Source organism: Oncorhynchus mykiss, chromosome 14, assembly GCF_057628025.1.
Source record: "Oncorhynchus mykiss isolate SJ-2025 chromosome 14, ASM5762802v1, whole genome shotgun sequence".
Lineage (NCBI taxonomy): Eukaryota > Metazoa > Chordata > Actinopteri > Salmoniformes > Salmonidae > Oncorhynchus > Oncorhynchus mykiss.
Window position 1 is genome coordinate 28401626 of NC_143035.1, and position 21052 is coordinate 28422677.

A 21052-nucleotide genomic window follows, 5' to 3' on the forward strand; every position below is an offset into this window, starting at 1 on the left:
CCAAAATTGAACTTTTTGGCAACAATGCAAAATGTTATGTTTGGCGTAAAAGCAACACAGCTGAACACACCATCCCCACTGTCAAACATGGTGGTGGCAGCATCATGGTTTGGGCCTGATTTTCTTCAGCAGGGACAGGGAAGATGGTTAAAATTGATGGGAAGATGGATGGAGCCAAATACAGGACCATTCTGGAAGAAAATCTGATGGAGTCTGCAAAAGACCTGAGACTGGGACGGAGATTTGTCTTCCAACAAGACAATGATCCAAAACATAAAGCAACATCTACAATGGAATGGTTCAAAAATAAACATATCCAGGTGTTAGAATGGCCAAGTCAAAGTCCAGACCTGAATCCAATCGAGAATCTGTGGAAAGAACTGAAAACTGCTGTTCACAAATGCTCTCCATCCAACTTCACTGAGCTCGAGCTGTTTTGCAAGGAGGAATGGGAAAAAATTTCAGTCTCTCGATGTGCAAAACTGATAGAGACATACCCCAAGCGACTTACAGCTGTAATCGCAGCAAAAGGTGGCGCTACAAAGTATTAACTTAAGGGGGCTGAATAATTTTGCACGGCCAATTTTTCCGTTTTTGATTTGTTAAAAAAGTTTGAAATATCCAATAAATGTCGTTCCACTTCATGATTGTGTCCCACTTGTTGTTGATTCTTCACAAAAAAATACAGTTTTATATCTTTGTTTGAAGCCTGAAATGTGGCAAAAGGTCGCAAAGTTCAAGGGGGCCGAATACTTTCGCAAGGCACTGTACACTGCTCAAAAAAATAAAGGGAACATTTAAACAACACAATGTAACTCCAAGTCCATCACACTTCTGTGAAATCAAACTGTCCACTTAGGAAGCAACACTGATTGACAATACATTTCACATGCTGTTGTGCAAATGGAATAGACAACAGGTTGAAATTATAGGCAATTAGCAAGACACCCCCAATAAAGGAGTGGTTCTGCAGGTGGTGACCACAGACCACTTCTCAGTTCCTATGCTTCCTGGCTGATGTTTTTTAGTCACTTTTGAATGCTGGCGGTGCTTTCACTAGTGGTAGCATGAGACGGAGTCTACAACCCACACAAGTGGCTCAGGTAGTGCAGCTCATCCAGGATGCCACAGCTCGCATTCATTCATTCAGATCTAGGATGTGTTATTTTAGTGTTCCCTTTATTTTTTTGAGCAGTGTACTTGCCGGCAGCAATATCCTTGCCTGTGAAGCCCTTTTTGTGCAAAGCAATGATGACGGCACGTGTTTCCTTGCAGGTAACCATGTTTGTCAGAGGAAGAACAATGATTCGAAGCACCATTTTCCTTTTGAAGCTTCCAGTCTGTTATTCAAACTCAATTAGCAAGACAGCCTTGTCCTTGTTTTCACAGGTGTGAGTGTTGATGAGAGAATCACTGACATGATGTCAGCTGGTCCTTTTGTTTGCAGGGTTAAAATGCAGTGGAAATGTTTTTGGGGTTTCAGTTCATTTGCATGGCAAAGGGGGACTTTGCAATTAATTGCAATTCATCTGATCACTCTTCATAACATTCTGGAGTATATGCAAATTGCCATCATACAAGCTGAGGCAGCAGACTTTGAAAATTAATATTTGTCATTCTCAAAACTTTTGGCCACGACTGTATAACACAATCATGGGAAACACAAATAAAACATCACAAATGACCCAGAAAAACAGTTAAATTTCATTTCACATTTCTCTATTATAGGCTGCCTATCGTAATGAACGATAAGAAAAATGTCTGATAAGTGATCGTTGTGGTCTGTGGTGATAATTTTCAGTTTATCATCTCAGCGCTCGTTAGGGAGATCTGAGTGAGCAGGCTGTGTTCCCCTCTGTGTTCTCCAGGTGAAGTGTAACGAACAGCCCAACAGGGTGGAGATCTATGAGAAGACTGTGGAGGTGCTGGAACCAGAGGTCACCAAGCTCATGAAGTTCATGTACTTCCAGGTGAGAGACCAGTGATGGATGTATTCATTAATACATTTAATGGGTTGTTCATTCATTTTATCATATTTGAATTAGAACTCTGTCAGTCAATCATATCAGTCCTAAATATATCTGAGAATCTCTTTTCTCTCTATCGTCTCCTTTTCCCCTGTCCTCCCCTGCAGCGTAAGGCCATCGAGCGTTTCTGCGGGGAGGTGAAGCGTCTCTGCCACGCTGAGCGGAGGAAAGACTTTGTCTCTGAAGCCTACCTCCTCACCCTGGGCAAGTTCATCAACATGTTCGCTGTGCTCGACGAACTCAAGAACATGAAGTGCAGCGTCAAGAACGACCACTCTGCCTATAAAAGGTACGGAGGGAAGACAGACACAATGTGGAGGTGCATCTCAATAGCCTGCAGTGGCTTCCTCTCCCTATCACCTCTCCTATGCCTGCACTGATCCTGAAAACACAGGATAGGGGAAAGCAGTGTAGTAGAGGCTAAGGGGGATTTGCTTTCACCTGTCTAGGTTCCTTCACATTAGCTCAAATGAAGGAAAGTGGAGTCCCTGGGTTCGCGCCCAGGCTCTGTCGTAACCGGCCGCGACCGGGAGGTCCGTGGGGCGACGCACAATTGGCCTAGCGTCGCCCGGGTTAGGGAGGGCTTGGTCGGTAGGGGTGTCCTTGTCTCATCGCGCACCAGCGACTCCTGTGGCGGGCTGGGCGCAGTGTGCGCTAGCCAAGGTGGCCAGGTGCACGGTGTTTCCTCCGGCGCATTGGTGCGGCTGGCTTCCGGGTTGGATGCGTGCTGTGTTAAGAAGCAGTGCGGCTTGGTTGGGTTGTGTATCGGAGGACGCATGAATTTCAACCTTTGTCTCTCCCGAGCCCGTACGGGAGTTGTAGCGATGAGACAAGATAGTAGCTACTAAACAATTGGATACCACGAAATTGGGGAGAAAAAGGGGTAAAATTCAATAAATAAATAAATAAATAAATAAATAAATAAATAAAATAAAATGAAGGAAAGTGATGGAGTGACAGGGCCAATTTACCCCACTATTGAGATGCACCCAATTGACTCATGTTAAACAGTGTTGTGAGGTGCTGTTACAGAATTAGATCTGTGGTATTATTTGTCTTCAGGGCGGCTCAGTAAAACAGAAGCTGTGAGGTGCTGCTACAGAATTAGATCTGTGGTATTATTTGTCTTCAGGGCGGATCAGTAAAACAGAAGCTGTGAGGTGCTGCTACAGAATTAGATCTGTGGTATTATTTGTCTTCAGGGCGGCTCAGTTCCTGAGGAAGATGGCTGACCCTCAGTCCATCCAGGAGTCACAGAACCTCTCCATGTTCCTAGCCAATCACAACAGGATCACTCAGGTGTGTGTGTGTGTGTGTGTGTGGTGCAGTAGCAGTAATAGTGTGTATATTTCTCTGTAGTGTCTGCAGCAGCAGTACTAGTGTGTATATTTATCTGTAGTGTCTGCAGCAGCAGTAATAGTGTGTATATTTCTCTGTAGTGTCTGCAGTAATAATGTGTATATTTCTCTGTAGTGTCTGCAGTAATAGTGTGTATATTTCTCTGTAGTGTCTGCAGTAATAGTGTGTGTATTTCTCTGTAGTGTCTGCAGCAGCAGTAATAGTGTGTATATTTCTCTGTAGTGTCTGCAGCAGCAGTACTAGTGTGTGTATTTCTCTGTAGTGTCTGCAGTAATAGTGTGTGTATTTCTCTGTAGTGTCTGCAGTAATAGTGTGTATATTTCTCTGTAGTGTCTGCAGCAGCAGTACTAGTGTGTATATTTCTCTGTAGTGTCTGCAGTAATAGTGTGTATATTTCTCTGTAGTGTCTGCAGTAGCAGTACTAGTGTGTATATTTCTCTGTAGTGTCTGCAGTAGCAGTACTAGTGTGTATATTTCTCTGTAGTGTCTGCAGTAATAATGGGTATATTTCTCTGTAGTGTCTGCAGTAGCAGTACTAGTGTGTATATTTCTCTGTAGTGTCTGCAGCAGCAGTAATAATGTGTATATTTCTCTGTAGTGTCTGCAGCAGCAGTACTAGTGTGTATATTTCTCTGTAGTGTCTGCAGTAATAATGTGTATATTTCTCTGTAGTGTCTGCAGTAGCAGTACTAGTGTGTGTATTTCTCTGTAGTGTCTGCAGTAATAGTGTGTATATTTCTCTGTAGTGTCTGCAGCAGCAGTACTAGTGTGTATATTTCTCTGTAGTGTCTGCAGTAGCAGTAATAATGTGTATATTTCTCTGTAGTGTCTGCAGCAGCAGTACTAGTGTGTATATTTCTCTGTAGTGTCTGCAGTAGCAGTAATAGTGTGTATATTTCTCTGTAGTGTCTGCAGCAGCAGTACTAGTGTGTATATTTCTCTGTAGTGTCTGCAGTAGCAGTACTAGTGTGTATATTTCTCTGTAGTGTCTGCAGTAGCAGTAATAGTGTGTGTATTTCTCTGTAGTGTCTGCAGCAGCAGTACTAGTGTGTATATTTCTCTGTAGTGTCTGCAGTAGCAGTAATAGTGTGTATATTTCTCTGTAGTGTCTGCAGCAGCAGTACTAGTGTGTATATTTCTCTGTAGTGTCTGCAGTAATAGTGTGTATATTTCTCTGTAGTGTCTGCAGTACTAGTGTGTATATTTCTCTGTAGTGTCTGCAGCAGCAGTACTAGTGTGTATATTTCTCTGTAGTGTCTGCAGCAGCAGTAATAATGTGTATATTTCTCTGTAGTGTCTGCAGTACTAGTGTGTATATTTCTCTGTAGTGTCTGCAGTACTAGTGTGTATATTTCTCTGTAGTGTCTGCAGTAATAGTGTGTATATTTCTCTGTAGTGTCTGCAGCAGCAGTAATAGTGTGTATATTTCTCTGTAGTGTCTGCAGTAATAGTGTGTATTTCTCTGTAGTGTCTGCAGCAGCAGTACTAGTGTGTATATTTCTCTGTAGTGTCTGCAGTAATAGTGTGTATATTTCTCTGTAGTGTCTGCAGCAGCAGTAACAGTGTGTGTATTTCTCTGTAGTGTCTGCAGTAATAATGTGTATATTTCTCTGTAGTGTCTGCAGCAGCAGTACTAGTGTGTATATTTCTCTGTAGTGTCTGCAGCAGCAGTAATAGTGTGTATATTTCTCTGTAGTGTCTGCAGTAATAGTGTGTATATTTCTCTGTAGTGTCTGCAGTAATAATGTGTATATTTCTCTGTAGTGTCTGCAGCAGTAGTAATAGTGTGTATTTTTCTCTGTAGTGTCTGCAGCAGCAGTAATAATGTGTGTATTTCTCTGTAGTGTCTGCAGTAATAGTGTGTGTATTTCTCTGTAGTGTCTGCAGCAGCAGTAATAGTGTGTGTATTTCTCTGTAGTGTCTGCAGTAATAGTGTGTGCATTTCTCTGTAGTGTCTGCAGTAATAGTGTGTGTATTTCTCTGTAGTGTCTGCAGCAGCAGTACTAGTGTGTATATTTCTCTGTAGTGTCTGCAGTAATAATGTGTATATTTCTCTGTAGTGTCTGCAGTAATAATGTGTATATTTCTCTGTAGTGTCTGCAGCAGCAGTACTAGTGTGTATATTTCTCTGTAGTGTCTGCAGTAATAATGTGTATATTTCTCTGTAGTGTCTGCAGTAATAGTGTGTATATTTCTCTGTAGTGTCTGCAGCAGCAGTAATAGTGTGTATATTTCTCTGTAGTGTCTGCAGCAGCAGTAATAATGTGTGTATTTCTCTGTAGTGTCTGCAGTAGCAGTACTAGTGTGTGTATTTCTCTGTAGTGTCTGCAGTAATAGTGTGTATATTTCTCTGTAGTGTCTGCAGCAGCAGTACTAGTGTGTATATTTCTCTGTAGTGTCTGCAGTAGCAGTAATAATGTGTATATTTCTCTGTAGTGTCTGCAGCAGCAGTACTAGTGTGTATATTTCTCTGTAGTGTCTGCAGTAGCAGTAATAGTGTGTATATTTCTCTGTAGTGTCTGCAGCAGCAGTACTAGTGTGTATATTTCTCTGTAGTGTCTGCAGTAGCAGTAATAGTGTGTATATTTCTCTGTAGTGTCTGCAGCAGCAGTACTAGTGTGTATATTTCTCTGTAGTGTCTGCAGTAGCAGTAATAGTGTGTGTATTTCTCTGTAGTGTCTGCAGCAGCAGTACTAGTGTGTATATTTCTCTGTAGTGTCTGCAGTAGCAGTAATAGTGTGTATATTTCTCTGTAGTGTCTGCAGCAGCAGTACTAGTGTGTATATTTCTCTGTAGTGTCTGCAGTAATAGTGTGTATATTTCTCTGTAGTGTCTGCAGTACTAGTGTGTATATTTCTCTGTAGTGTCTGCAGCAGCAGTACTAGTGTGTATATTTCTCTGTAGTGTCTGCAGCAGCAGTAATAATGTGTATATTTCTCTGTAGTGTCTGCAGTACTAGTGTGTATATTTCTCTGTAGTGTCTGCAGTACTAGTGTGTATATTTCTCTGTAGTGTCTGCAGTAATAGTGTGTATATTTCTCTGTAGTGTCTGCAGCAGCAGTAATAGTGTGTATATTTCTCTGTAGTGTCTGCAGTAATAGTGTGTATTTCTCTGTAGTGTCTGCAGCAGCAGTACTAGTGTGTATATTTCTCTGTAGTGTCTGCAGTAATAGTGTGTATATTTCTCTGTAGTGTCTGCAGCAGCAGTAACAGTGTGTGTATTTCTCTGTAGTGTCTGCAGTAATAATGTGTATATTTCTCTGTAGTGTCTGCAGCAGCAGTACTAGTGTGTATATTTCTCTGTAGTGTCTGCAGCAGCAGTAATAGTGTGTATATTTCTCTGTAGTGTCTGCAGTAATAGTGTGTATATTTCTCTGTAGTGTCTGCAGTAATAATGTGTATATTTCTCTGTAGTGTCTGCAGCAGTAGTAATAGTGTGTACTTTTCTCTGTAGTGTCTGCAGCAGCAGTAATAATGTGTGTATTTCTCTGTAGTGTCTGCAGTAATAGTGTGTGTATTTCTCTGTAGTGTCTGCAGCAGCAGTAATAGTGTGTGTATTTCTCTGTAGTGTCTGCAGTAATAGTGTGTGTATTTCTCTGTAGTGTCTGCAGTAATAGTGTGTGTATTTCTCTGTAGTGTCTGCAGCAGCAGTACTAGTGTGTATATTTCTCTGTAGTGTCTGCAGTAATAATGTGTATATTTCTCTGTAGTGTCTGCAGTAATAATGTGTATATTTCTCTGTAGTGTCTGCAGCAGCAGTACTAGTGTGTATATTTCTCTGTAGTGTCTGCAGTAATAATGTGTATATTTCTCTGTAGTGTCTGCAGTAATAGTGTGTATATTTCTCTGTAGTGTCTGCAGCAGCAGTAATAGTGTGTATATTTCTCTGTAGTGTCTGCAGCAGCAGTAATAATGTGTGTATTTCTCTGTAGTGTCTGCAGTAATAATGTGTGTATTTCTCTGTAGTGTCTGCAGCAGCAGTACTAGTGTGTATATTTCTCTGTAGTGTGTGCAGTAATAGTGTGTATATTTCTCTGTAGTGTCTGCAGTAATAGTGTGTGTATTTCTCTGTAGTGTCTGCAGCAGCAGTAATAGTGTGTATATTTCTCTGTAGTGTCTGCAGTAATAGTGTGTATATTTCTCTGTAGTGTCTGCAGTAATAGTGTGTATATTTCTCTGTAGTGTCTGCAGCAGCAGTAATAATGTGTGTATTTCTCTGTAGTGTCTGCAGCAGCAGTAATAATGTGTATATTTCTCTGTAGTGTCTGCAGTAATAGTGTGTATATTTCTCTGTAGTGTCTGCAGCAGCAGTAATAGTGTGTATATTTCTCTGTAGTGTCTGCAGCAGCAGTAATAATGTGTGTATTTCTCTGTAGTGTCTGCAGTAATAATGTGTGTATTTCTCTGTAGTGTCTGCAGCAGCAGTACTAGTGTGTATATTTCTCTGTAGTGTCTGCAGTAATAGTGTGTATATTTCTCTGTAGTGTCTGCAGTAATAGTGTGTGTATTTCTCTGTAGTGTCTGCAGCAGCAGTAATAGTGTGTATATTTCTCTGTAGTGTCTGCAGTAATAGTGTGTGTATTTCTCTGTAGTGTCTGCAGCAGCAGTAATAGTGTGTATATTTCTCTGTAGTGTCTGCAGTAATAGTGTGTATATTTCTCTGTAGTGTCTGCAGCAGCAGTAATAGTGTGTATATTTCTCTGTAGTATCTGCAGCAGCAGTAATAATGTGTGTATTTCTCTGTAGTGTCTGCAGCAGCAGTAATAGTGTGTGTATTTCTCTGTAGTGTCTGCAGTAATAGTGTGTATATTTCTCTGTAGTGTCTGCAGCAGCAGTACTAGTGTGTATATTTCTCTGTAGTGTCTGCAGTAATAATGTGTATATTTCTCTGTAGTGTCTGCAGTAGCAGTACTAGTGTGTATATTTCTCTGTAGTGTCTGCAGCAGCAGTAATAGTGTGTGTATTTCTCTGTAGTGTCTGCAGTAGCAGTAATAGTGTGTATATTTCTCTGTAGTGTCTGCAGCAGCAGTAATAGTGTGTATATTTCTCTGTAGTGTCTGCAGTAATAGTGTGTATATTTCTCTGTAGTGTCTGCAGTAATAGTGTGTATAATTCTCTGTAGTGTCTGCAGCAGCAGTAATAATGTGTATATTTCTCTGTAGTGTCTGCAGCAGCAGTAATAGTGTGTATATTTCTCTGTAGTGTCTGCAGTAATAGTGTGTATATTTCTCTGTAGTGTCTGCAGTACTAGTGTGTATATTTATCTGTAGTGTCTGCAGCAGCAGTAATAGTGTGTATTTCTCTGTAGTGTCTGCAGCAGCAGTAATAATGTGTATATTTCTCTGTAGTGTCTGCAGTAATAATGTGTATATTTCTCTGTAGTGTCTGCAGCAGCAGTACTAGTGTGTATATTTCTCTGTAGTGTCTGCAGTAATAGTGTGTATATTTCTCTGTAGTGTCTGCAGCAGCAGTAATAGTGTGTATATTTCTCTGTAGTGTCTGCAGTAATAGTGTGTATATTTCTCTGTAGTGTCTGCAGTACTAGTGTGTATATTTCTCTGTAGTGTCTGCAGCAGCAGTACTAGTGTGTATATTTCTCTGTAGTGTTTGCAGTAATAGTGTGTATATTTCTCTGTAGTGTCTGCAGTACTAGTGTGTATATTTCTCTGTAGTGTCTGCAGTAATAGTGTGTATATTTCTCTGTAGTGTCTGCAGTACTAGTGTGTATATTTCTCTGTAGTGTCTGCAGTACTAGTGTGTATATTTCTCTGTAGTGTCTGCAGTAATAGTGTGTATATTTCTCTGTAGTGTCTGCAGCAGCAGTACTAGTGTGTATATTTCTCTGTAGTGTCTGCAGTAATAGTGTGTATATTTCTCTGTAGTGTCTGCAGCAGCAGTACTAGTGTGTATATTTCTCTGTAGTGTCTGCAGTAATAGTGTGTATATTTCTCTGTAGTGTCTGCAGTAATAATGTGTATATTTCTCTGTAGTGTCTGCAGTAATAATGTGTATATTTCTCTGTAGTGTCTGCAGCAGCAGTACTAGTGTGTATATTTATCTGTAGTGTCTGCAGCAGCAGTAATAGTGTGTATATTTCTCTGTAGTGTCTGCAGTAATAGTGTGTATATTTCTCTGTAGTGTCTGCAGTAATAGTGTGTATATTTCTCTGTAGTGTCTGCAGTAATAGTGTGTATATTTCTCTGTAGTGTCTGCAGTAATAGTGTGTATATTTCTCTGTAGTGTCTGCAGTAATAGTGTGTATATTTCTCTGTAGTGTCTGCAGTAATAGTGTGTATATTTCTCTGTAGTGTCTGCAGTACTAGTGTGTATATTTCTCTGTAGTGTCTGCAGTAATAGTGTGTATATTTCTCTCTGTAGTGTCTGCAGCAGCAGTTGGAGGTGATTCCTGGCTATGAGGAGTTGTTAGCAGACATTGTCAACATCAGTGTTGATTACTATGAGAACAAGATGTACCTGACGCCCAGTGAGAAACACATGCTGCTCAAGGTAAGAGCCTCATCTAGCTCTTTGTCTTACCTGCCTTTCTCTAGATACCTGTCTCTGTCTGGATCTTAACTACCTGTTTCTGTCTGGATCTTAACTACCTGCCTTTCTCTAGATACCTGTCTCTGTCTGGATCTTAACTACCTGCCTTTCTCTAGATACCTGTTTCTGTCTGGATCTTAACTACCTGCCTTTCTCTAGATACCGGTCTCTGTCTGGATCTTAACTACCTGTCTCTGTCTGGATCTTAACTACCTGCCTTTCTCTAGATACCGGTATCTGTCTGGATCTTAACTACCTGTCTCTGTCTGGATCTTAACTACCTGCCTTTCTCTAGATACCTGTCTCGGTCTGGATCTTAACTACCTGCCTTTCTCTAGATACCTGTCTCTGTCTGGATCTTAACTACCTGCCTTTCTCTAGATACCTGTCTCGGTCTGGATCTTAACTACCTGCCTTTCTCTAGATACCTGTCTCGGTCTGGATCTTAACTACCTGCCTTTCTCTAGATACCTGTCTCGGTCTGGATCTTAACTACCTGCCTTTCTCTAGATACCTGTCTCTGTCTGGATCTTAACTACCTGCCTTTCTCTAGATACCTGTCTCGGTCTGGATCTTAACTACCTGCCTTTCTCTAGATACCTGTCTCTGTCTGGATCTTAACTACCTGCCTTTCTCTAGATACCTGTCTCGGTCTGGATCTTAACTACCTGCCTTTCTCTAGATACCTGTCTCGGTCTGGATCTTAACTACCTGCCTTTCTCTAGATACCTGTCTCTGTCTGGATCTTAACTACCTGCCTTTCTCTAGATACCTGTCTCGGTCTGGATCTTAACTACCTGCCTTTCTCTAGATACCTGTCTCTGTCTGGATCTTAACTACCTGCCTTTCTCTAGATACCTGTCTCGGTCTGGATCTTAACTACCTGTTTCTGTCTGGATCTTAACTACCTGCCTTTCTCTAGATACCTGTCTCTGTCTGGATCTTAACTACCTGCCTTTCTCTAGATACCGGTATCTGTCTGGATCTTAACTACCTGCCTTTCTCTAGATACCTGTCTCTGTCTGGATCTTAACTACCTGCCTTTCTCTAGATACCTGTCTCTGTCTGGATCTTAACTACCTGCCTTTCTCTAGATACCTGTCTCTGTCTGGATCTTAACTACCTGCCTTTCTCTAGATACCTGTCTCTGTCTGGATCTTAACTACCTGCCTTTCTCTAGATACCTGTCTCTGTCTGGATCTTAACTACCTGCCTTTCTCTAGATACCTGTTTCTGTCTGGATCTTAACTACCTGTCTCTGTCTGGATCTTAACTACCTGTCTCTGTCTGGATCTTAACTACCTGCCTTTCTCTAGATACCTGTCTCTGTCTGGATCTTAACTACCTGCCTTTCTCTAGATACCTGTTTCTGTCTGGATCTTAACTACCTGCCTTTCTCTAGATACCTGTTTCTGTCTGGATCTTAACTACCTGCCTTTCTCTAGATACCTGTCTCTGTCTGGATCTTAACTACCTGCCTTTCTCTAGATACCTGTTTCTGTCTGGATCTTAACTACCTGCCTTTCTCTAGATACCGGTATCTGTCTGGATCTTAACTACCTGCCTTTCTCTAGATACCGGTATCTGTCTGGATCTTAACTACCTGTCTCTGTCTGGATCTTAACTACCTGCCTTTCTCTAGATACCTGTTTCTGTCTGGATCTTAACTACCTGCCTTTCTCTAGATACCTGTTTCTGTCTGGATCTTAACTACCTGCCTTTCTCTAGATACCGGTATCTGTCTGGATCTTAACTACCTGCCTTTCTCTAGATACCGGTATCTGTCTGGATCTTAACTACCTGTCTCTGTCTGGATCTTAACTACCTGCCTTTCTCTAGATACCTGTCTCGGTCTGGATCTTAACTACCTGTCTCTGTCTGGATCTTAACTACCTGCCTTTCTCTAGATACCGGTATCTGTCTGGATCTTAACTACCTGTCTCTGTCTGTATCTTAACTACCTGCCTTTCTCTAGATACCTGTTTCTGTCTGGATCTTAACTACCTGCCTTTCTCTAGATACCTGTCTCTTTCTGGATCTTAAAATGCTAATAGCCTCCTTACTCTTGCTTAGCGGTCCTCAACTGTAGCTTCCAGTAGTGTTCAGAATATGTAGAGTTATATCTGAATGTCCGTCAAATATCATTGATCCAGCTTTGTATAAGATCACTGTGTTTATGTGTGTGTATCTGTGTGTGTCAGGTGATGGGTTTTGGTCTCTATCTGATGGACGGTAACGTCAGTAACATCTACAAACTAGACGCCAAGAAGAGGATCAACCTGGGAAAGATTGACAAATTCTTCAAGGTCAGTGTGTGTGTGCTCCACACCAAAACAGCCATCTAACTTTTCATTGTGGCTCTGTCTGTACTTTCACATCATGATATTCTTTGATCACCCTCCTCCCCTTTTCTGTGTGTGTGTGTCTTGTTTGATTCCTTCCTGACTGAATCATCTCTGTCTGTCTGTCTGTCTGTCTGTCTGTCTGTCTGTCTGTCTGTCTGTCTGTCTGTCTGTCTGTCTGTCTGTCTGTCTGTCTGTCTGTCTGTCTGTCTGTCTGTCTGTCTGTCTGTCTGTCTGTCTGTCTGTCTGTCTGTCTGTCTGTCTGTCTGTCTGTCTGTCTGTCTGTCTGTCTGTCTGTCTGTCTGTCTGTCTGTCTGTCTGTCTGTCTGTCTGTCTGTCTGTCTGTCTGTCTGTCTGTCTGTCTGTCTGTCTGTCTGTCTGTCTGTCTGTCTGTCTGTCTGTCTGTCTGTCTGTCTGTCTGTCTGATTCTCTCTCTTTTTCTCTTTCTTTCTCTCTCTGTCTGTCTGTCTGATTCTCTCTCTTTTTCTCTTTCTTTCTCTCTCTGTCTGTCTGTCTGATTCTCTCTCTTTTTCTCTTTCTTTCTCTCTCTGTCTGTCTGTCTGATTCTCTCTCTTTTTCTCTTTCTTTCTCTCTCTGTCTGTCTGTCTGATTCTCTCTCTTTTTCTCTTTCTTTCTCTCTCTGTCTGTCTGTCTGATTCTCTCTCTTTTTCTCTTTCTCTCTCTCTCTGTCTGTCTGTCTGATTCTCTCTCTTTTTCTCTTTCTCTCTCTCTCTGTCTGTCTGTCTGATTCTCTCTTTTTCTCTTTCTCTCTCTCTCTGTCTGTCTGTCTGATTCTCTCTCTTTTTCTCTTTCTCTCTCTCTCTGTCTTGTTTGATGCTTTCCTGACTGAAGCCCTCTCTCTCTCTCTCTGTCTTGTTTGATGCCTCAGCTGCAGGTGGTGCCTCTGTTTGGAGACATGCAGATAGAACTATCACGTTACATAGAGACCAGCGCCCACTACGAGGAGAACAAGTCCAAGTAAGAACATCAGCCATCTTTAGCTCATAAATTCAGACCTCTAACAAGTCCTGAACCCCAGCTCCTAACTCACAGGTGTCAAACTCATTCCACGGAGGGCCGAGTGTCTGCAGGTTTTCACTCCTCCCTTGTACTTGACTGATGAAATAAGGTCACTGATTAGTAAGAAATTCGCTTGCCTGGTTGTTTAGGTCTTAATTGGACACAAATTGAAAGGAAATAGAAAAAAACAGCATACACTCAGCCCTCCATGGAGGCCCTCCCCCCTATCCCCTGACTCTCTCTCTTGTAGGTGGACATGTACCCAGAGCTTCACCTCCCCCAGTACAACCTATGTGAACCCTGACCTCTAACCTCTCTCCTACAGGTGGACGTGTACCCAGAGCTCCATCTCTCCCCAGTATAACCTGTGTGAGCAGATGGTTCAGATTCGTGATGACCACATCCGGTTCATCTCTGAGCTGGCTCGCTACAGTAACAGTGAGGTAGTGACCGGGTCAGGTCTGGACAGTCAGAAATCAGATGAGGAGTACAGGGAACTGTTTGACCTGGCACTCAGAGGGTTACAGCTGCTGTCCAAGTGGAGCACACACGTCATGGAAGTGGTGAGTAGGGGTGTGTGTGTGTGTGTGTGTGTGTGTGTGTGTGTGTGTGTGTGTGTGTGTGTGTGTGTGTCAAAGAAGGGGCAGTGTGTAGTCCGTTCTTGGTCCCATAAAAATATCATTATTTGAATGAATAAAGTCATTATATTTCTACCAGGTCCTGTGATTTTCAGTTTACTCTGACACCATATTCTCTCTCTCAGTACTCATGGAAGTTGGTCCACCCGACAGATAAGTTCTGTAACAAGGACTGTCCTGGCACAGCGGAGGAGTATGAGAGAGCTACACGTTACAACTACACCTCAGAGGAGAAGTTTGCCCTGGTCGAGGTCATCGCCATGATCAAGGGACTGCAGGTCAGAAACACACACTGTACCTACAGAGAGCTTTGTCATGACATCGTTGGGAGACTTACAGAATAGTAACATAGCAGCATTTCACCACCGTGCATCTTGGTTGAAATGTGGCTACATTGGTGGTGATGATGGTGGAGGTAATGGAGGTGGTGGTGATGATGATGGAGATGATGGTGAATGAGGTGGTGGTGATGGTGGTGATGATTATGGAGGTGGTGGTGGTGGTGATGATTATGGAGGTGGTGGTGGTGGTGATGATGATGATGATGATGAATGAGGTGGTGGTGATGATGATATGGTGATGATGATGATGGAGGTGGTGGTGAATGAGGTTGTGGTGATGTAGGTGGTGATGATGGTGGTGGTGATGATGATGGAGATGGTGGTGAATGTGGTGGTGGAGGTAATGGAGATGGTGGTGGTGGTGGTGATGGTGGTGATTATGATGGTGAATGAGGTGGTGATGATGGTGGTGATTATGATGGTGAATGAGGTGGTGGTGATGATGATGATGGAGGTGGTGGTGGTGATGGTGATGGTGAATGAGATGGTGGTGATGATAATGGAGGTGGTGGTGGAGGTAATGGAGGTGGTGGAGGTAATGGAGGTGGTGGTGGTGATGATGTTGAGGTAATGGAGTTGGTGGTGGTGATGGTGAATGAGGTGGTGGTGATGATGGTGGTGGAGGTGGTGGTGGTGGTGGTGGAGGTGGTGATGATGTGGAGGTGGTGATGATGTGGAGGTGGTGATGATGTGGAGGTGGTGATGATGTGGAGGTGGTGGTGATGGTGGAGGTGGTGATGATGTGGAGGTGGTGGAGGTGGTGATGATGTGGTGGTGGAGGTGGTGATGATGTGGAGGTGGTGGTGATGGTGGAGGTGGGGATGATGTGGAGGTGGTGGTGATGATGTGGAGGTGGTGGAGGTGGTGATTATGTGGAGGTGGTGATTATGTGGAGGTGGTGATTATGTGGAGGTGGTGGTGGAGGTAATGGAGGTGGTGATGATGGTGGAGGTGGTGATGATGGTGGAGGTGGTGATGATGGTGGAGGTGGTGATGATGGTGGAGGTGGTGATGATGGTGGAGGTGGTGATGATGTGGAGGTGGTGGTGATGGTGGAGGTGGTGATGATGTGGAGGTGGTGGTGATGATGTGGAGGTGGTGGAGGTGGTGATTATGTGGAGGTGGTGATTATGTGGAGGTGGTGATTATGTGGAGGTGGTGATTATGTGGAGGTGGTGGTGGAGGTAATGGAGGTGGTGATGATGGTGGAGGTGGTGATGATGGTGGAGGTGGTGATGATGGTGGAGGTGGTGATGATGGTGGAGGTGGTGATGATGTGGAGGTATTTATTTTTGTGTGTATTTTGTTATGGTGGTGGTGATGGAGGTGGTGGTGGTGGAGGAGGGGCTGGTTGTGGTGGTGGTGATGATGATGGTGGTGGTTGTGATGGTGTTTGTGGTGGTGGTGGTTGTGATGGTGGTGGTGGTTGTGATGGTGGTGGTGGTTGTGATGGTGATGGTGCTATTTGGTATTTTTGGGGGTATTATGGAAGAGGGGGTGGTTGTGGTGGTGGATGGGGTGGTTGTGGTGGTGGTTGTGGTGGTGGAGGGGGTGGTGGAGGGAGTGATGGTGGTGGAGGGAGTGATGGTGGTGGAGGGAGTGATGGAGGTGGTGATGGTGATGGTGATGGAGGTGGTGATGGTGATGGAGGTGGTGATGGTGATGGAGGTGGTGATGGAGGGGGGGGGGTGGTGATGGAGGTGGTGATGGTGATGGAGGTGGTGATGGTGATGGAGGTGGTGATGGAGGGGTGGTGATGGTGATGGTGGTGGTTGTGATGGTGCTATTTGGTATTTTTGGGGGTATTATGGAAGAGGGGGTGGTTGTGGTGGTGGATGGGGTGGTGGTGATAGTGATGGAGATGGTGGTGGTTGTGATGGTGATGGTGCTATTTGGTATTTTTGGGGGTATTATGGAAGAGGGGGTGGTTGTGGTGGTGGAGGGGGGGTGGTGGTGGTGATAGTGATGGAGATGGTGGTGGTTGTGATGGTGATGGTGCTATTTGGTATTTTTGGGGGTATTATGGAAGAGGGGGTGGTTGTGGTGGTGGAGGGGGGGTGGTGGTGGTGATAGTGATGGAGATGGTGGTGCTGGTGATATTTGTATTTTTTTTGTATATTATTATGGATGTGGTGATAATGAGGGTATCTGTGTTGTAGGTGTTGATGGGTCGTATGGAGAGCGTATTCAACCAGGCCATAAGGAACACCATCTATGCAGCCCTGCAGGACTTTGCCCAGATGACCCTCAGGGAGCCTCTACGTCAGGCCGTACGCAAGAAGAAGAACGTTCTCATCAGGTACCATACTGGCTGCACTCATTCTTGTTCAACTAGTAACACATTTCAGGCAAGATAACCTCCTAAGATGTTCTGTAACATCTTGTTTTCTAGGTGGTCTTGATAAATAAAAAAAACACCTTGAAAAAAAGGTTCAAGTCCCCTCAAAGGCTCATGTGTGCATATGGCACAATTCTCACTGTTTGCTAGAGACAGAATAACCATGGACCTTCTATAGTTAGCTAGTCTGTCCTAAATGGCACCCTAACCCCATGGGCACTACATAGGGAATAGTGTTCCATTTGGGTTACGTCAGATGGTCATTTCCTATAATGCTGATTCTCTGATAACCCTTGGTCTCTCTCTAGTGTCCTGCAGGCAATCCGTAAGACCATCTGTGACTGGGAGGGGGCTCGGGAGCCTCCCAATGACCCCTGTCTCAGGGGGGAGAAGGACCCCAAGGGAGGGTTCGACATCAAGGTGCCCCGCAGAGCTGTGGGACCCTCGAGCACACAGGTACACCAGGGGGAGAGAGAGAAGGATAACAGAGGGCTAGGGGAATTAGGAACAGGGGATGGAAGAGACAGATGTTGGTCAGGGATAAAGGCAGGTTGTAGGGGCAGGATCAAGTACAGGGACTTTGAAGGGAAATGGTAAGAATAGTATTATTTCGTTTTTTCTCACTCTCTCCCTGTCTCGCTAGCTGTACATGGTTCGTACCATGCTGGAGTCGTTGATAGCTGATAAGAGTGGTTCTAAGAAGACTCTACGCAGCAGTCTGGATGGACCCATAGTACTGGCTATAGAAGACTTCCACAAACACTCCTTCTTCTTCACTCACCTGCTCAACTTCAGCGGTATGTACACACACACACACACACACACACACACACACACACACACACACACACACACACACACATGCTTTCCTATCAGGGCTCAGGATAAGACCCATATGCAGACAGTTAGAATAACAGACGTTTATTATAAAACGGGGCAGGCAAACTATAGGTCAGGGCAGGCAGAGGTCCAGGGCCGTGTCAAAGTGTACAGAACGACAGGCTCAGGGTCAGGGCAGGCAGAGGTAAGTAAGTAATCCAGGGCAGTGTCAAAGGTTACAGAACGTCAGGGTCAGGGTCAAGGCAAGCAGAGGTCAGTAATCCAGGGCAGTGTCAAAGGGTACAGAACGTCAGGGTCAAGGCAAGCAGAGGTCAGTAATCCAGGGCAGTGTCAAAGGGTACAGAACGTCAGGGTCAGGGTCAAGGCAAGCAGAGGTCAGTAATCCAGGGCAGTGTCAAAGGGTACAGAACGTCAGGGTCAGGGTCAAGGCATGCAGAGGTCAGTAATCCAGGGCAGTGTCAAAGGTTACAGAACGTCAGGGTCAGGGTCAAGGCAAGCAGAGGTCAGTAATCCAGGGCAGTGTCAAAGGGTACAGAACGTCAGGGTCAGGGTCAAGGCAAGCAGAGGTCAGTAATCCAGGGCAGTGTCAAAGGGTACAGAACGTCAGGGTCAGGGTCAAGGCAAGCAGAGGTCAGTAATCCAGGGCAGTGTCAAAGGGTACAGAACGTCAGGGTCAATGCAAGCAGAGGTCAGTAATCCAGGGCAGTGTCAAAGGGTACAGAACGTCAGGGTCAAGGCAAGCAGAGATCAGTAATCCAGGGCAGTGTCAAAGGGTACAGAACGTCAGGGTCAAGGCAAGCAGAGGTCAGTAATCCAGGGCAGTGTCAAAGGGTACAGAACGTCAGGGTCAGGGTCAAGGCAAGCAGAGGTCAGTAATCCAGGGCAGTGTCAAAGGGTACAGAACGTCAGGGTCAGGGTCAAGGCAAGCAGAGGTCAGTAATCCAGGGCAGTGTCAAAGGGTACAGAACAAATGATCAAAACCGGGATAACTAGAAAACATGTGTTCAAGAAAACAGGAGTAGGAAAAACACGCTGGTAGGCTTGACGAGACAAACTGGCAACAGGCAAACAGAACACCGGTATACATGCACAGCGGAGAATGGGGAAGATGGGCAACACCTGGAGGGGTTGGAGACAATCACAAGGACAGGTGAAACAGATCAGGATGTGACACTTTCTTACACTACCACCCTCAAGATCGTCATCAATCCCCACCTTGTACTTTTTTCTTTCCTTTCCCTCCTGTAATAATATCATGTTATTCACCTTCTGTCCTGTAATAATATCATGTTATTCACCTCCTCCTGTAATAATATCATGTTATTCATCTCCTTCTGTAATAATATCATGTTATTCACCTCCTCCTGTAATAATATCATTTTATTCACCCCCTCCTGTAATAATATCATGTTATTCTCCTTCTGTCCTGTAATAATATCATGTTATTCATCTCCTCCTGTAATAATATCATGTTATTCACCTCCTCCTGTAATAATATCATGTTATTCACCTCCTCCTGTAATAATATCATGTTATTCACCTCCTCCTGTAATAATATCACGTTATTCTCCTTCTGTCCTGTAATAATATCATGTTATTCACCTCCTCCTGTAATAATATCATGTTATTCACCTCCTCCTGTAATAATATCATGTTATTCTCCTTCTGTCCTGTAATAAAATAATGTTATTCACCTCCTCCTGTAATAATATAATGTTATTTACCATCCCTCCTGTAATAATATCATGTTATTCACCTCCCCTCCTGTAATAATATCATGTTATTCACGCCCCTCCTGTAATAATATCATGTTATTCTCCTTCTGTCCTGTAATAATATCATGTTATTCACTTCATCCTGTAATAATATCATGTTATTCACCTCCCCTCCTGTAATAATCATGTTATTCACTTCATCCTGTAATAATATCATGTTATTCACTCCCCTCCTGTAATAATATAATGTTATTCTCCTTCTGTCCTGTAATAATAGCATGTTATTCACTCCCCTCCTGTAATAATATCATGTTATTCTCCTTCTGTCCTGTAATAATATCATGTTATTCACCTCCTCCTGTAATAATATCATGTTATTCACCTCCTGTAATAATATCATGTTATTCATCTCCTCCTGTAATAATATAATGTTATTCTCCTTCTGTCCTGTAATAATATCATGTTATTCACCTCCTCCTGTAATAATATCATGTTATTCACCTCCTGTAATAATATCATGTTATTCTCCTTCTGTCTTGTAATAATATCATGTTATTCACCTCCTCCTGTAATAATATCATGTTATTCACCTCCTGTAATAATATCATGTTATTCTCCTTCTGTCCTGTAATAATATCATGTTATTCATCTCCTCCTGTAATAATATCATGTTATTCTCCCCCCCTCCTGTAATAATATCATGTTATTCTCCCCCCTCCTGTAATAATATCATGTTATTCACCCCACCTCCTGTAATAATATCATGTTATTCTCCCCCCCTCCTGTAATAATATCATGTTATTCACCCCACCTCCTGTAATAATATCATGTTATTCACCTCCCCTCTTGTAGAGGTGGTGCAGCACTGCTGTTACTACATAAGGTCGATGCCCACGCTGAAATCTAATTGGGGGGGATTTTCCACAATGCTGGAAGGGGGACCCCGAGTGAAAAGGGACACTGCAGCACTGTTGTTTCCTGTCTCAAATGTGGTTCAGAAAGTGCTTCCTCTAATAATGTCATGTTATTCCCTTCCCATCCTGCAGAGGCGCTGCAGCACTGCTGTGACCTGTCTCAGCTGTGGTTCAGAGAGTTCTTCCTGGAGTTGACCATGGGTCGCAGGATCCAGTTCCCCATCGAGATGTCCATGCCCTGGATTCTCACAGATCACATTCTGGAGACCAAGGAGCCATCCATGATGGAGTAAGACCCTGTTTAGACCACTCTGTGTGTGTGTGTGTGTGTGTGTGCAGGTGAGAAAGAGGAAGTGATGGAAAGTGACAGAAAGATGGTGTGTGTTTGTCTCTCTGTTGTCATTGTGTCCATACTGAGTCTGTGTGTGTTTGTGCCTGCTGATGCCATCCTGACTGTTTCTCCCAGGTATGTGTTGTACCCTCTGGACCTCTACAATGACAGTGGCTACTACGCTCTGACCAAGTTCAAGAAACAGTTCCTCTACGATGAGATCGAGGCTGAGGTAAACTAGCACAAAACAAAGATGGCCGCCTCAGAAATCAAATAATGACAAGTAATTCATCGGCAATCCCCACAAGAGTAGTGAGTTACGGATGCTGTTTTTCCTACAGGTGAACCTGTGCTTCGATCAGTTTGTCTACAAGCTGGCTGACCAGATATTTGCCTACTACAAAGCCATGTCTGGAAGGTAAGCGACGGCTGGAAACTGAATCATGTTGATATGGGGTGGGGGGGTTAAATCAAGCAGTGAAGGATGTTGTTGTGTGTTTTGCTCCACAGTGTCCTCCTGGACAAGCGTTTCAGGGCAGAGTGTAAAAACTATGGTGTGATCATCCCCTACCCCCCCTCCAACCGTTATGAGACGCTGCTCAAACAGAGACACGTACAGGTAGGTCTGTCTTACATCGCCC

General features: G+C 43.6%; 1 protein-coding gene across 1 annotated transcript in view; it reads left to right on the top strand.

The window, feature by feature from the left end:
• Positions 1–21052, top strand: part of LOC110487766 (cytoplasmic FMR1-interacting protein 2) — a 64210-nt gene that overhangs the window by 23628 nt on the left and 19530 nt on the right. Inside the window, exons 5-19 of the mRNA XM_036943248.2 lie at positions 1869–1970; positions 2135–2316; positions 3230–3326; positions 9765–9893; positions 12134–12238; positions 13164–13252; positions 13620–13857; positions 14058–14210; positions 16433–16572; positions 16920–17067; positions 17255–17408; positions 20213–20369; positions 20547–20643; positions 20753–20829; positions 20922–21030. Coding sequence (XP_036799143.1) covers positions 1869–1970; positions 2135–2316; positions 3230–3326; positions 9765–9893; positions 12134–12238; positions 13164–13252; positions 13620–13857; positions 14058–14210; positions 16433–16572; positions 16920–17067; positions 17255–17408; positions 20213–20369; positions 20547–20643; positions 20753–20829; positions 20922–21030 — 1977 coding nt within the window. The remainder of the gene's footprint in view (positions 1–1868; positions 1971–2134; positions 2317–3229; positions 3327–9764; positions 9894–12133; positions 12239–13163; positions 13253–13619; positions 13858–14057; positions 14211–16432; positions 16573–16919; positions 17068–17254; positions 17409–20212; positions 20370–20546; positions 20644–20752; positions 20830–20921; positions 21031–21052) is intronic.